General features: G+C 44.5%; 4 protein-coding genes across 4 annotated transcripts; 3 read left to right on the plus strand and 1 right to left on the minus strand.

The window, feature by feature from the left end:
• Positions 1-796: 796 nt before the first annotated feature.
• EDB91DRAFT_1239239 (uncharacterized protein) lies at positions 797-3,956 on the plus strand (the record flags this gene model as incomplete). Its single annotated transcript, XM_041321829.1, has 12 exons — positions 797-1,082; positions 1,240-1,442; positions 1,515-1,703; positions 1,766-1,911; positions 2,094-2,295; positions 2,351-2,508; positions 2,558-2,654; positions 2,705-2,863; positions 2,941-3,150; positions 3,211-3,483; positions 3,540-3,643; positions 3,713-3,956. 12 exons carry the CDS (start codon positions 797-799, stop codon positions 3,954-3,956), a joined length of 2,271 nt encoding a protein of 756 aa, XP_041172583.1.
• Positions 3,957-4,781: 825 nt separating this feature from the next.
• On the plus strand, positions 4,782-6,541 carry EDB91DRAFT_1253063 (uncharacterized protein; the record flags this gene model as incomplete). Its single annotated transcript, XM_041323600.1, has 7 exons — positions 4,782-4,958; positions 5,020-5,123; positions 5,177-5,294; positions 5,360-5,617; positions 5,674-5,817; positions 5,853-5,978; positions 6,035-6,541. The coding sequence occupies 7 exons, from the start codon at positions 4,782-4,784 to the stop codon at positions 6,539-6,541; spliced, it is 1,434 nt and encodes a 477-aa protein (XP_041172584.1).
• A 911-nt stretch (positions 6,542-7,452) lies between these two features.
• On the plus strand, positions 7,453-9,650 carry EDB91DRAFT_1253064 (uncharacterized protein; the record flags this gene model as incomplete). Its single annotated transcript, XM_041323601.1, has 6 exons — positions 7,453-7,689; positions 7,744-8,124; positions 8,175-8,221; positions 8,271-8,506; positions 8,557-9,077; positions 9,132-9,650. The coding sequence occupies 6 exons, from the start codon at positions 7,453-7,455 to the stop codon at positions 9,648-9,650; spliced, it is 1,941 nt and encodes a 646-aa protein (XP_041172585.1).
• Positions 9,651-11,317: 1,667 nt separating this feature from the next.
• EDB91DRAFT_1034411 (uncharacterized protein) lies at positions 11,318-11,704 on the minus strand (the record flags this gene model as incomplete). The annotated part of the gene is made up of 1 exon (XM_041312774.1): positions 11,318-11,704. A coding segment is annotated over one exon (387 nt), but the record flags the coding sequence as incomplete, so codon positions are not given.
• Positions 11,705-16,250: the final 4,546 nt, after the last annotated feature.

The following is a 16,250-nucleotide window of genomic DNA, read 5'->3' on the forward strand; positions in this document are numbered from 1 at the left end:
AAGGTGCCTTTTAAGGCACACAATAATTGTTTCAAGCGTGAGAGCTCCATCATGATAGATTACAATGGTATGTAATCGATGTATGACTTTGATATTCTATCTTGTTCTGTTTTACCATCTTTCCCCATCAACTTTTGTTTCCACCTGTTGTCAGGCTTCAACTGCCTTGTAAATAAGTTCATACTACGTATATTTGTTGTCTCTCTGACTCAGATGGCTTCAACCCATTCTTCTCAAGGGAAGTATAATTATTCTGAAGGGACGCTGACAGGACAAATATCATGCTCTCATTGTGGTAAAACATTCAAAGTGCAGGGCATCAAAAAACATGAGACGAGTTGTAAGAAGCGCTTGGAAGTCGAAGATGAGCAGCAGCGGTTCAATCGGAACTATGAGAGAGAGCAATGAAAAGGTGAGTTATTTTTTAATTTCATCATGCTGTCACTACCAATAATATCAAATCCCAGCACAAAAGGCTTGCAGGGATCATGCAATTGGCAATGCTGGCCCATCAAATCTAGTCGACGCCGCCGAGTCTCACGCGAGCGGCGACAGTGCTCACGCTGATCACCCTCCATCAGACCAGGACCTGGATTATAACAACCAAGGTCAGTTGCACAGCAGCACTTTCTTGATTCTCAAATTAAATAGTCGTATCCTCTTTTATCAGATGATCATGCACTGCCTGAGCCCGAGGAACAACACGGCAATCCAGGAATCACTAGTCCTGGTAAGCACTTTTACTTTAGTGATATTATTACACTTATTATTCTGCACAGTATTATCTGACGCCAGCATGGCTAGTAACTCCATGCCTGCTCAGTCACGGCCTGCAGCATCTGTGCAACCGCCCAGCGAGTTCAAAACCGAGTACCATCCTCCCTCTTGTCACCCAACTCTCTTCCAACCCTTTGATGAATTCCGTGTCTCCCTGGAGGCCCAACAAACACCTATCGACGAGGAGCCGTGGCGTCCCTTTATATCACATGCAGACTTCGAGTTTTCTGAGATCGCACTTGATGCTGCGCTTATTAAGTCTCAAATAGATGCACTCCTCGACCTCATCTTACGTGTCTCTCAAGGTCATGCTGAAATAACTCTGAAGAATGAGGCCAATCTTTCAAAGGCATGGGACAATGCTGCGGCTGAATTATCACCAGTATGTTTAAACTTTGACCATCTTATACACAATGTTGCTCAATGTGTTAGCCATTACTTAACAGTTCTTGAAACATGAAGTCCCTGTAACATACAAGAAGAATGAGCAGGTATATGAGGTTCACACACGGCCTATATGGGATTGGGCCCTTGATCTATTGGATAACCCACTGCTTGCGATGCACTTTGTCTGGGATGTGTGCTGTGTTTACAAGCACAATGCTACAGGGTTCAAGCATTTTTTTGATGAACCGTGGACAGGAGATTGGTGGTGGGACATCCAAGTGTGTTACAGTTGTTTCATATCATGCATGTAGATTCACGCTAGCTGTATATCATTGTTAAACAAACAATAGTCTTCTCTTCCACCCGATGTTGATGGCGCCGTGCCATTTTGTTTCATTTTGTATGCTGACAAGACAAGGCTATCATCCCATGGCACAGTAAAGGGGTACCCAGTTGTAGTACGATGCGCAAACTTGCCAGTACACATCTGGAATGGCGAGGGATTCGGTGGCGGCTGCATTGTCGGATGGTTACCTATCGTAAGTTGTCTTGCTCTTATTACATGTCACATTTGTTTGCATTGCACTCATATGTTTTTCAGGTTCCTGAAGATGCAGGTGAAGAAGGCAAACTCGGATATACTACGCTGAAGCGTGTTGTATGGCACAAATCGTTCTTGAAGCTGCTGGAACATGCTGCCCAGTACTCAAAGACTGGGTATTTGCGCAAGTGTCACAATGACATTTTGTGATGGCTGTTCCCCATCATACTAATTCTTTCTGCTGACTATGAAGAACAGTAAGTCCCTTTCATATGTTATCCTCATTGCTACTGGTGCCAGACTCCAAGAATACACGCAACAATTTCCGCCCTTCTCTTAATTTTATTGATATATCTTTGTCAAGAAGACTGATTTTATTGTTTCACAGGTGCATGATGTCGCTCATTCGTGGCCATGGTGGCAAGTGCCCTTGCCCCGTCTGCTTAGTACCATTGGCGGAGCTTCACAACTTGTCGAAGACCTACCCCCTCAGATCTGTGGAGGAAGCAAAAGAAGCGCTTCACATTCATGGGCTCAGCAAAGCTCAAGGCAAGGAAATACTAAAAGTGCTTGGTTTGCGACCTGTCAAGGTACACTACACTTTTTTTCATGATCCAGATTTGCTGATATCAAGAACACGCTTAGAATATATTTTGGATCATCTTGCATTCAAATCCGCATGACATGCTCAGTTTGGACCGATTGCATTCATTGCATGCTGGTCTTTGGAAGCACTTACTTGGAGAATTGAAGAAAATCCTTGCATCACTCGGACGTGAGGCCGAGGCAGCGTTTGAGGAACTGTAAGTTATTAATACTCATCCTGTTCTCACAATCTAATTCACATCACAGGATCGCTAACTTCCCTCAATGGCGCAACTTGAACCACTTCAAATCTGTCATCAATGTCTCGTTCACTGATGGAAACAAGTTCCAGGACCTTTCTAAGGTGAGATTTTCTGCTCATTTCACACATGTGTGTCACTCATCATTTTGAAGCAAACTTTATATGCAGGTTTGAACATCCTGACGCCTAGAGCCTCTCCAGAGGGCTACCAGCTTCTCCGGGTCATCAGCAGCTACCTCCAGTTGGATAGTTGGATCGGTCTTGACATGCATACCGAGAGCACGCTTGCAGAAATCGAAGCCAAGCTTCTGGTTTTTGACATCGAGCTCAAGGCAAAGTCTTTTCCTGTCGCCTTTTAGCTAATACTCACTTACGCCTTCATTTCTAGGTGTATGTTACATGCGCAGAAACATCTCAGATTGAGAATTTGAAGCTCGACTGGGACTTCCCGAAGACGCACCTATGGAAACACTTTGTTCGCGATATTCGACATAAGGGAGTAGCACATAACTACAGCACACGCCCGAACGAAAAGCTTCACGGTCCTCTCAAAGACACTTACCATCATCGAACAAATGGAAAGGACATTGCGACACAAGTAAGTTCATCGTTCGGGCTCATTAATATTGAGTTGGACTGATTATAACTACGTTCATAGATCCTTTGTGTCAGCGCACTTGATGAACACCACCGGATACAAAAACTTGGTGACAATCTTCCCGATGAAGACATTCCTATCGCTTTCAACAGTCATGTGAAACTTGGCTCACCAATGCAGCGTCCCTCATCCATCATTGATATTGAGAACCTCAACGCAAGAGATCATGCATTTCGAGCTTTTCATAGAAAACTTTCTGAATTCATCAACACCGCTCTGCCTACCTATGGCCATCAACTGATGAGTTGGCTTACAATTCCAGCGGATTTTGAGGTATGTATCTTTAAATTGAGTTGCTTGATACATTATATTGACTTAGTGTTATCCAGATTCACGAGCACCGCTATCTAAAGGTCAATTATGAATCAACGGTTGACTGGAAGCAGGTTACTGATCACCTCTGGTGCAACCCACAATTTCACGGGTCGCCACGGTTCGACCATGCCCTCATACAACTCACTGCGGAGAAAACAGCCTTTGTTTGACTGGTCTTTTTATTCAGATGTCATATCCCGAACATTGGACCCATGGAGTTTGCGCTTGTTCAACCTTATACTGCCGGAATAGGCAGTCCTCGCAGAATGGATCGCTCCCTCAAACTCACTCGTGTCAAGGCTCTCCCTAGGGCGTCATCAATATTCATCCCACTCAGCTCTTTCATTCGAGGCACTGTTTTGGTTCCTGATTCCAAATGTCAAGATGAATACATTGTTGTCGACCACATCAACAGTGACATGTTTCTCTGAATGAAGGCCTAGGTGCCCCAGTGAATGTGAGTCTATTAATATCCCTCTCACAACTACAATTTATTTATCACCAGCTCTCTGAATCTTATCTTTATTGACTTATCCTTATGAGAATGCCTCGAAAACTTGGTGAGTAAATCACTTTCTCTTCGGCAAACTAACCCAGGCTCTATCTTACATCCTATTTCTTTTACCTGCAGGTTCTATTATGTATTCTTCACTGCACGCAGTTCAACGCATGTAAAAAACTTGATCCGGGTAAGCCTCTTTCACTTCGGCAAACTAACCTGGACCCTAGCTTATATTATTACCTGCAGGTTCTACTGTACATCCTTCAAAGTGCACAGCTCAACGCATGTAAAAAACTTGGTGAGTAAATTGTTTTCTCTTCACCAAACAAACCTTGATCTTATTGATGCAGCTCTCGCACACTGCTAATAGAGGCTGAGATACCACCAGACTCTATCGCTCCTCTTATGGCTAGCATCTAGCACCAAGGGTTGCCTCCTGCTTGTACCGTGAGTCGCTACTCTTTCATTATTAATCTCCGCTCTCAATTTTGTCACTAACACATTGTTATTAGTGAAATCGAGTTGAATCTAAACCTCGGCAATCTTTGACGCGCTCAATGTTCCCATCAACGTGTTTCAATCAACGTAATTGTTCTGCGTGTAGCTCAAAGTTTGTCATCAAGGCTGTCCGCGCCCTTCAGATATTTAAACAGGGTAATGGTTTGTTTTATCCTTGTGTCCTGGCAACTCACATCAGACGCCTATTACTCTCACCTAGAAATTTCAGTTCCATTCTCTGATTCAGACTGACATCATGCCACAACGCAACCAGGATGATGGAGAAGATTTCAAAGCCAAAATCAATGCTATTGAGTCTGATGAGTCTGATGACAGTGACAGATCAGACGAACAATCTGGGAGTGACCTTGACCAGGTGAGGACGGTCTTAGCTGTCCCCAGTGCAGATGCCCAGATGCACGAGGTTCGAAAGGTAAGCAAACTCGTAATGTTAGTCTTTGAATATGTCATCTGATATAAATTGTACCACGTAGGCTCTTGCAATGGCCCAACAAGCCTACAATGCAACACAATCTGAGTTATGTGTCCTCAAGAGGCAATATCTCACGCTAAATACACGCTGTTCTGTCAATTTTGGGTTGCGAACAACTTGTTTCCAACAACGTCTCAACCTAATGTCGACCCATGTAGTGCTACACGTTGGACCTCTCCTGACGCAAAACTCAAAGGCGCCATGGCCGAACTTTATCTCTTCATACCCAAAGATCTACACCACTCAATGGAAACATATACTCGCTTTGGATCCTTGGTAAGTGCACGACACTCTATTCTGAAGTTCACGCTGATACTTGTCTTTGTCTTTGCTATCATTAGTTCCGTGCTGCAGTCAGTTCCGAGAGGTCGAATATCCTGCACAGCATCAAGGACTGCGCAAGCGTTATTTTTTCTCCCTTCAAGCTCAATCCCAGTCTCTTTGCCGACCAGCCTTCAAAAAAGCAAGACAATAAAGATCTCCTTGTCCTGTTAAAGAGGAATGGGGAGGGCGACTACATTCGGCTGGCGCCTGTGTTATTTGAAAAACCCAATGCGATGGCAGCTGACGACTTTCTCAAATCTCTGGTCCTCGTCAAAGTAAGCACTGTCAACCAATATCCGAGTACCACACCTGTTAACTTTACTCATTCCAGATTGTGCGCGTTGAAGTCTTTGGGAAGGTGATACTCGGTGGGAAGACACGGGGCCATCCAAAGGGCAGGGGTCTGCATATGGGTGCGCAGAGTGTCTCAGAGGGTATGATTGCGGGTGCGGCTATATTGGCAAGTTTCTCTTACGTCTTCACTTGGCGTTGCTCATCACTCACTCACAGGCACGTTTCTTGTTGACACATGATGCCGAGCTCACTGCAATGGGAGCAGAGACGAAAATCAATTACCAGAAGGACTACGACTTCTACTTAGAATACCTATTCAAAAGCACCCCATGGGCAATCAGCGTGATGGAGTACTTCAACAAGGAAGTCTTTAATACTAGCACGGCACTGTCTAATAGTGCACCTACATCTACTGCACCTTCCGCCTCTGCGCTTGCACTTGGGAGGATGATTTCTTGCAGGAACTGGATAACATGGACCCCGTCACCCACACTCCTTCACCAGCTCATTCGATTGCACGTACACCTTCCCCAGTTCTTTCTACCCTTTCCGCTCTCTCTGCAGCTCCCCCATCTTCTGCCGTCATCATCCAGGATGACCATTCTGTCTCAACTGCCTTGAACTATACCTCAACCCAGATGTCCGTAAGTCAAACACGCATCACTTCTGCTTCTACTACGCAGCTGCAAGCAAACATGGGTCAATTGTCACTTGCTGACATGGCGGACAATGTAACTGGTCCGCCTGCACCAACAGGTCATAATTTAAAAGCACCTACCCGTCGGAGTCGTGTTTCAGCGCAGCCTGCCACCGAGACCATGGCAACCTCAGAAGCACCTGCAGCGGCTCCAAAGGTCAAGCGTGTTAGTACCCGGAGCAAGTCTAAGGTGGCAAAGTACAAGTGATTCAGTTGTTACAGTCTTTAGCTATTCATACGCATAATGTACCTAGGATTGTTCAATGTGTTTTAATTCAGATGATGTTCAGACGCTGTAGCACTTTCATTTGAAGTTCGAACTGTGTCAAATGACTTACTTTGCTATTACCGTCTGTTGCCTTATAGGGGCCTTATAGGGGCCTTAAGATGGGTATATAGGGTATTGGGGTTCCATGTAAAACATCGGCCATTTGGCTGAATGGTAACTATGCTCAACATTACTATGGTTCCACTAAGTAATAAGGTTAAAGTCAAGCGTTCGAATCCCTTAAAGTGACATTAATAGTTGGTAGTAATGGTACTAGTTAAGATTAGATAGTTAAATAAGATTAGATAATGATTGTAATACCACCAGTTGCATTAGATAGTGATACAATTAGATTAGATAACAATACAATTACAACTATAGAATAGCAAAAGAAATAATATGATGCTACGGGAGTTGCAAGATCACGTGAACCAACAAAATGATATTTTTCTATTCGAAGATAGTTGTCAGCATTGTGACACCTTACAATACCTTTCAAGGCCCGTCGCTCACGTGTCACAGCACAGCCATCCTGATGCCTTGTAATGGTCAAAGGCAATCATTAGAAGGTCTTAAAATATAATTGTGTATCATTCAGATACATAAAATGGCCCGTGTGAAAAATGGTCCTTAAAATGTCTACCAAGGATTTACAATGGTGCCTAGAAATTTCCGACACAATGTCATATTTTTTAGTGAGATTGAAGGTCAATTGGCTTTGTCATGCAAGACGGTTGGAGGCAAAATTTCTTCCTCATCCTATCCTTGCACACTGAAAGTTTAACAGCCCTATAAAAAGTATGCAACATATTAATTAAATGTCTCCCAGAGTACCACTAACCTTATTTCAGATGGCTCCTCAACGATGGGCATCACCAGAGGAGGAGGAATTTGTTAACACATTCTACAAGCAATATCAACAGTGTCAAGCAAGGAGGGACTACAGTACCTTCTGGAAGCCCTTTTATGAGGCTTGGGGTGCCAAATTTCCTGAGTGGGTTGTTGTGTTTCCCCACATTCCTTTAGATGAAGCTCTAAATGAAGAACCAATGCAAGTTGTTAGTAAGGTGTATGAAGAGCAGAAGCTGGTACATACATCAAGTACTTGCCGTCATCATACACTGACGCATTCCCAGCATTAGCAACTCATAAACAAGCTTCGTAATAACTGGGGTTCATCAAAGGCATTGTGCAAAGCAGTGAATAATGGAGAAAAAACTCGCCAAAAAGTGTTCACCAATATTACAGCCCCACCAAGAGCCCATTCTTTGCAATCCCACAAAGCCTATTCCAAGCTGTATTTTGCAACCTGCATGAAGCCTGCTGTAGATGCCAAGATACAATGTCTTCATCATTGCGTGAAGTTAGGTAATGGAATGGACAAGAGGGGAGAAAAGGATATTGATGACACTGATATATCAACCACTGCTGGCGATCCAACAAGTAGTTCCATGGAAAAAGGTCAGTTTCCCAAGAGGATTGCTGTCGTAAAGCAGGAGTTGTACAATGCCAAGACCCCAGAAGTCAAAGCTGAAGTTGCAGCATATATTGAGCAGCTGAATGAGAAGAAAAGTCAGGACTTAGGGGCTGGGAAGACGGGGAAGGGATAAATCATCAAGTGTAAGCTGACCTTACTCATAACTTGATGGCAGCTGATTTTCATTCGCAGCACCATTGATTGGCTCATTAACATCCTGGCAGAGTTCTTCCAAGAGCTTGAGCAACTCACAGGGTGGTCCTTCTCTGTCCTCATGGGTGGGCCTACACCTGCGTTAGGAGGAAAGATTGAAGTCAGCAGCTTCCATGTTGGACACACCAAGATGGGGAATCTCTTTTCAGAAGCATATCCAGATTTCAATAAGACGATAATGAAACCTTGGGTGGAATTTATTAATTGCGCACATTGTAAGTGTGAAACTAGCTTACCCTGCATATCAAACTGATGTTGTTTGCAGCAAAAGGACTTAAGAAAGATGAGTCGATGAACAATATTAATAATGAGATGGTCATGGAAAATCCTGCCATGGCAATGTCCGACTCATCCAACGTCACTGCCACTCTTCTTCCACCCCTTGATGAGTCAGATGAACTCAATCTTCTCGCCAATGCCTTTTTATCATCGCCTGGATATTCCCAATTGCATTTGAGTAGCCTACAACCTCAGCTGCCTCTGACTTCCCCATTTTTATCTTCCAATCCATATTCCTCCATCAATTCATATGATGATTTTTCTTGGATCTCATCAGCATCGCAGCCACCAGCAGAAACCTCTGGACCAGGCAAGGCATACACAACTGGGCCCATTCTACCCCAGCCCCTGCCTCAGACATATCCTTCTCCACCACCATTCGTGTGTGCTCCCACACCTTCTACCATCACACTTGAGTCAACTCTACCACAATCTATTCTGCCCACTGAGCCAGTGTCCAATCCTCCCTCATTGACTGAGTTCCTTCAAGATCTCATGAAGAAACAAGTACCTCGGTCACCTGCACCTACTGACTAACAAGCACCCTCATGCCCACCACAGGTCTCCATGGAGTCTCGTCATGAGATGAGTCAGGATATGCCACTCCCACAAAGCTTGCCAGGAGTCCCTCCTTCAGAAATACCACCATCAGGAGTCATTCATGCACAGACCCCACTACTCCCAGAAGACTCAGCAGCATCTCTTACACAGAATCTATTTCCACCTTCACAAAATGTTTTACCACCCACACGATGTTCAGCTGCCGCTCCTGCGCAGAGTTCACCTCCCCCATCAACCATGAACTCTACAAGTCCCTCTGCAGTCAGTATCTTGATGCTGTTGCCTGTTGAACAATCCACAGACTCCCCTGATGTAACTCCGACCTGTGTACCTCCTCCCCACACTTCCAAAAGACACAGGCACCATGATAGCAACAAGAGCGAAGTCTCTGATGGTCTTGTCACTGGCCACTCTAAGCGGGTCCATGTGGGATCAAAGCGCAATGATATTACAAATACCATCAGGCAAGACACTACTAGGTCAGCTACCCAAAGTTCTGCCCCAGAACCCGAACACTAATGTGCTTACAGGAAAGGGGCCTGACTACATATTGGTGGTCCCCTCAGTTTGATAGCTGTTGTGCATATTGTAATCAATGTGTAGTTTGTCTTCTTGCAATGTTGTGGTGGGGGCGAAAGCATAAGGATCTGCATGTTACAATCGCTTTTCATATTGATAGACCAGGTTTCAATTTGTTTCACTCGCCCAGATCTTTTGATGAATATCATTTCTTGTTGTGCACATACTGTTTTAGGATCTTGAAAGTAAAAGTAAAAGTTTGACACCAGAAACTGCTCATGAGAACTTAGAGAAATTTTTGGTGGTTTACCTCACTACAATTGTGGCAACAAGGTGTGATACATCACTCCAGCTTCGTCTGGCTCCAAATCAGTGACACGATCTAATAGGTTGGGCTGGACTGAGCATTAGCTCGAGGAAACCTGTGCATGAGTTTGATCATGCACTGATTCTTGAGGGCATAGTAATGGTGTGAACATGCCAATCTGATCTATTATGTGATGCACTAATAATCATATGATAACGGAAAACAATTACAACAAGTATTTAAGGGAGTGGTGACCGAGTGCAAAGAACGAGAGGAATAACAAGTGAGGATGTGCAAACTATGCCGAACTCAACGTCAAAGGTAGGTGACCATGAAAGAAACAGACACTCTGCTCAGCTGGAAGTGTGGTGCCAGGAAAGTCTGGCAAGCTACATTTCCCAGCACCTGGAAAACATCAGCACAGACTCAGAGATGCCACATGGCACTTAGCAATATATCAGTATGTCTGCAGCACCAAGGGTTCACACCGATGTATCACTCTTGTCAGCTGAACCTGCTTGGAGGATCTGGGAGGGTCTGTGCTGATGTATCAGCCGGTGCTGTAATACCTGCTGCGAGGATCTGGACTGATGTATCATTCCTACAGCTCTACTGGAAGGACCAATGCTGAGCGCTGATGTATCACTCTTGTCAACTGTACCTGCCAGGAGGATCTGAGAGGATTTGTACTGATGTATCAGCTGGTGCTGTAATACCTGCTGCAAGGATCCACACTGATGTATCACTCCTGCAGCCCTACTGGAAGGACCAATTCTGATGTATCACTCTTGTTAGCTGTACTACCTGCTGTGCTGGGAGGATCTGCGCTGATGTATCACTCCTACAGCCTACATGCCCAGACCACTCAGCCTATCTATGTATCACCATTACATAACAATTGTCATGTATTTAATGTATCATTATGACAGTATCGACTGGAACTAAGGGATAGTGTATCAGAGGAAAGGAATGTGGGGTGAGTAAGATTGGCTTGTGTTTCCTTACAAGAATCTCATGAGTCAGATTTGGGGTCCATTGGTGGCAATGGGCATTTCTTGGCAATGTGGCCGAAACCACAACAGCTGAAATACACTAGTGGGTCAGTGTTGGTATCATGGTGAAATTTGCCTCATCGTTAGGTAGCATGGTATGTTGTCTCTGACTGATCATGATGGTAGGATTCTTCATTCAGCATTTGGTTGACAATGGAGGCAATGCTAAGATCATCGAGTGGGGTAGCACCTATGGTGGTAATGAGGGGGGAGTACTCAGGAGGTAAGCCATGGAGGAGTGTGACAATGACAATGGTTTCATTGACATCGAAACTGGCAGACTCGAGATGGAATGAGAGGTCTTGAACAGAAGCAACCCAGGCCTGCATTGGTTGGTCATGTTCCTTGACCATGGTTGAGAGCTTGCGAAGCATGGAAAAAATGTGGCAGAAGCCACAGGACTGGTGGATACGTGACAGGTTGTCCCAGATAGCCTTAGGATCACAATCATCATTAGGAGCATGAGGGAGTTGGGAAGTGGAGAGGTGAAGAATGATTTTCGCTTTCGTGAGCTGCTGCTTGTGGACAAATGTTTTAGTTGCCTTGGCATTCGGTCCAAGATTGGGCTTAGTCTCTGTACTATTCACTACGTCCCAAAGGTCTTGTTCATCCAGAAATGCTTCCATCTGCATGCTCCACTTGGCATAGTTCATATCATTGAGTTTCTCAAAGGCAAGTTTTGACATAGTGGACAGTTGGTGGGGAAAAGGAGGGGTGGTATATGGGCAGAAAAAACAAAAAACAGCTGGATTCAAGGTTCTCAGCTAATCTAAACAGCTGGATTCTGGGTTCTAGCTGACCCGACAGCTCGGTTCAAGGCCTAGCTTGCCTATAGGGTTGAGTTGTAGCTCAAGGGACTGTTCAGTGGCAATTCAAATCAAAGCTGGGCAAGTGGGGGCATGGTGGCTTACAAGCCAGGGCTCATAACCTGTCCTACACACACAGTACATGTGTCCATGTGATTATGTAAGCTACACTAGAGCTGTTGAGATTATATTTCTAACATCCCCACCCTAGCGCTTCTGCTCCGCCACCTCAGCAGTTACCTCCTGTATTGGCTCCATTCAACTGAAACCATTTCCCCATTAAGTATATACTTTCCCCTTCAGTACATAACTCTTACTTCCCAGATCACTGGTTATTCCTATAGCTGCCTGATTACTGATCTGTCTTGTACATATTGATATCTGCTCCGATGTGTATGTTTTCCTTAGTAAAATTACTTACATACTGTACACTCAGCACATAGCTTTCTGCTATGCGATACTGATCACTGCCTCCTCACATAGAAGTATATAAACATATCCTGTACTTAGCTAGCTTCCTCAGTCTTAATATTACTTGTCTTCCCTCAGTTTCTACTGGTGGGAATTCTCCATAGGACTTTGCTCACTCTGGACACAAGTCTCATCTTGTCATCACCTCCACTCCTCCACTCCTCTACTCTGACTTAGAGCTGTGCTCTAAGTTAAACTACTCTTACTTCCCTCCGCACCATAAACCAATCCCCTTGTCCCTTTCTGCTCTGACTTACTTTCTCCACCTCATCTACCCTGCTCCTAGTTGGCCTGCCACTAGTAGCCTTTACCTCCTGACCCTCAAAGCAAACCAAAGTGGTTCACTTGTCCTATTGTTGGACAACATTGGTCCTGCTTCAAATTTGGGGTATGTACTTGGCTAAGGGTGTACCCAATGAGCTAGTAAGAACAAATAATCTCAGTCTCTAGACAAAACTTTTTTTAAAAAAATTCTAAATTTTGTCTCTAAGAGCGTGACTCTATGTAAGATAGTACAATGTCCCAGTGTGAAGCTTGCCTCAACAAGTCTGCTGTTCCTGCTACACATTTCAGACATGCAATCTAGCAAAGAAGAGGTGACTTTAAGAAGAGTGCATGATGAGGTAACTGAGTAGGTAAGGATTGTCTAGATGCATTCTCAGTAACTTGCACAACTGGTATAGGAGTTGGGTTGAATGCAAAGTAAGGTAAGATATTAGAACAGGTTCTCAGGTGGTGGAGGGACTAGTTCTAGCAAAATTGACTGATTTCAATGGAGGCCTTGATCCCATATAGGTGAGAGAATATGGATGATTTGTGAGATTATAGGATTTTGGTAACAGATTATTTGATGGTTATTTGAGGGTGGTGGGAGGAGAGGGGGTCGAAGTAGAAGACTGATTATAGGGATGGGATGGGGTAGGGTAGCGCAATGACAGATGGTTGAGCTCATTGTTGGTGTGTGCAGGTAAGTCATGCTGTAACTAAGAATAGAGTGAAATGAAGATAGGGTGTCTGCCAATTCGAACAGTTTATAAGGTGTGGAATAACTTCTTCATCTGTCAAGAGGTAGGGAATAGCACAGGTAAACCCCCAGGTACCAGAGCCAATACCTGCACACGTACCCAGCAAAAACCCATACCCATCAGAGCAGGTACAGGTTTTTGCCAGGTATGATGGATTCAGACCCCTACCCGCGCCCACACGGGGTTTACCCATGGGTAACACTTACAAATGATATATAATTAGTAGAAAATGTAGATACATACATGAATTAAAAAATGCACCTGTACCAATGCAAGCAAGCAAAAACAAGCGGCACCAAGCAAAAATGCATGGGGGCAGGTGCAGACATGTGCCAATGTACATCAACATGCAAAAATGAGCAGGATGAGTGCATGAATGTCCATACATACATAGAGTACCTATGGTGCTGGAACAAGTGGCGACATGCTTGGACAAACATGAAGACACACGAACAATGCAAATGAACAATGCAAATGAACAAATGATGTAAACAAATAAATGACACAAACAGATGAATGACAAACAAACGACGCAAATGAACATACAAATGATATGAACAAACAAACAACATGGATCATTGAATGTGCACCTATACACCAGCAAATGAGTGTCAGCAGGTGAGACAAATGAAGACAAGTGAACAGGCACAGCAGACAACCAGCGCCAAGTGTAGACCAACAGAGATGAGCATGGAAACTCTAGTGTGCTTTGTAGATACTTTGTCTGGCCGTGTACAACATTATTTTATTTCTCATGGCACCTATTTTCATTGAAACCCATGCCAAGGGTACGGGTAGGGGTATGGGTACACCAACACTAGACCCATACCCGTACCCCAGGGATACCTGCACCCTGAGCCCACACAGGTTACCCCGACCCGTGCATTTGCCTATTAAGAGGTATGGTGTCATATACTGGATCTGAGCACCTCCAATACCACCTGTGAACATCCCTACCACTAGTCCGACCCCCTGTTTCCCCATCCGCTCCATCTCTCCTTCTCCGACAATGCATGAAGTACATTTCAGCAGGACTAGCCCTGCTACCTCCACCCGACTCTATTCCGCTCCTCCGACACTATATCCCATACCTCCGGATCCAGAATTCCGGATTCTCCCCTATGAAAGTCCAGTTCTCTGTCCTGTTCCACCCGGCGCTCCACTTTCATCTCCGGACTTACACCTATCTCCTTTTAGAACACTGCTCTCCGGTTACCGGTTGTACACCTTTCCACTTTGCTTACTGATCTGTCCATTCTTACTTCATTTCCAGCTTCACTGCTTTGATCTGTTACACTTACTAATAGACTTTCCACATGCCTCGTACCTAGCCCTTACCTTTGCTGACTGATTACTTACATGATACCTACAGTATATAAACTCCTGTAATACTCTGGAACTCCTTAGTTCAAATATCATCTTAGTTCTGCTCATTCCTGCAATCTCCGGACTTGAGTCTCATCTCTTGTCCACCTCCAAGTCTTAGGGGTTAAACCTTAGGACTAATTCTCTGGCTCTACCTTAGGGTAGTCTAACCTCTGTTCTATTTCTACTCCGGACTTCCATAGTAGCCTCACTCCATTCCCACATAGTCTTCCGGAGTTCCGCCGAACTCCACCAATGTTTGTCCTCTGGAACTCCCTGGACTTCCATCGGACTTCCCCTCTGCCCACCGGAAATTAAGGGCACATACTCAGGTAAGGGGCGCAGCACACAAGCCGAAGCCGAAGCCCTTTGAGTAGTCTTTCCCTTGAGCACGACCTTAACATATGGGATAGACATGGCTTTGCAGCCTAATGTGTGGGCAAGGGCGTGACATTCTTGGCAGTATTGGGGGCATGCAAGCAGGTAGTGGTGTACATTTTTGTTGGTGTGTGGGCAATGGGGACAGGAAGGGGTGGGAGACTTGCTGATGCAATGAAGATGCTGGTTCAGTGGGACATGCCAGGTGCAAAGGCACATTAGAAGTCCTGTAAAGTGTTTAGGGTAGAATTTGATTAGCTTTATGAATGAACAGAAAAAAAAATTGGGGTCGATACTATGCATACATGTGTAATGTAGCAATTTAGCCCATATTCTTGACCAACAGGCTTGTGTGGATTGATGGTGTGCTTGCTTGAGGGCGGAAATACTGAGAGGTAGTGAGTCCAGTCGGAGATAGTGAGGCAGCTGGGAATAGGGGCTGTTGTTCTGATGTCCTTCTGCTGCTTTCTTTGCCTGTTTATCTGCCTCTTCATTACTATGAATGTTGGAGTGTCCCAGTACCCAGTGTACTGTGATGTCGAAGTCATCATGGTCATTAGCTATTTTCTGCATCATGCAATGAAAGCGGTCTGCCAAGTAGGATCCTGGGCAAGTTTGGAAGCTGTTTCTGCTTTGGATGGCTGCTTGATTGTTAACAGATATGGAGATAGGGAAGTTGATGTCGCATTTTGTAGAGATTAGTCTAGCTGCTAACATGAGTCCTACCTCCTCCACTTCAAATATGGTGTGTTTGTCCTTGGTGCCTAGATAGTAGCGTAGAATATGTGGCACTGCACCAGCATGGAATAACACTGTGGAGACTTAGTACATAAATAAATAAATTATGCTGTAAAGCTCATAGATCAGATGCTTATCAAAGGTTTTTTTCCCACCTGGGCAACAGATTGGTTATAGCTCAGATACGGTCCAATCCAGGGCTCATCCGTAGGTCTAAGTATCAAACCTATGGTATACCTATGAAAAAGCTCACATGAACATCCTGTCCCATAATTCTATAATGGACTTGAGACTTGCTAGCTTTCAGTATTTGTATTCTATACAAAATACACTCAGTTCTGTTTACCTAATCACAGTGGAGGAAAATACATCATATAGAACTTGAATTTCACAAGAACTGCTTTGTGCAAAGTACATGTTACACTACAATAATTGCTAGACAGCAGAGACTGACTAGG

The sequence above is a fragment of the Suillus paluster genome (genome assembly GCF_016628075.1).
Source record: "Suillus paluster strain FC165 chromosome Unknown EDB91scaffold_78, whole genome shotgun sequence".
Classification (NCBI taxonomy): domain Eukaryota; kingdom Fungi; phylum Basidiomycota; class Agaricomycetes; order Boletales; family Suillaceae; genus Suillus; species Suillus paluster.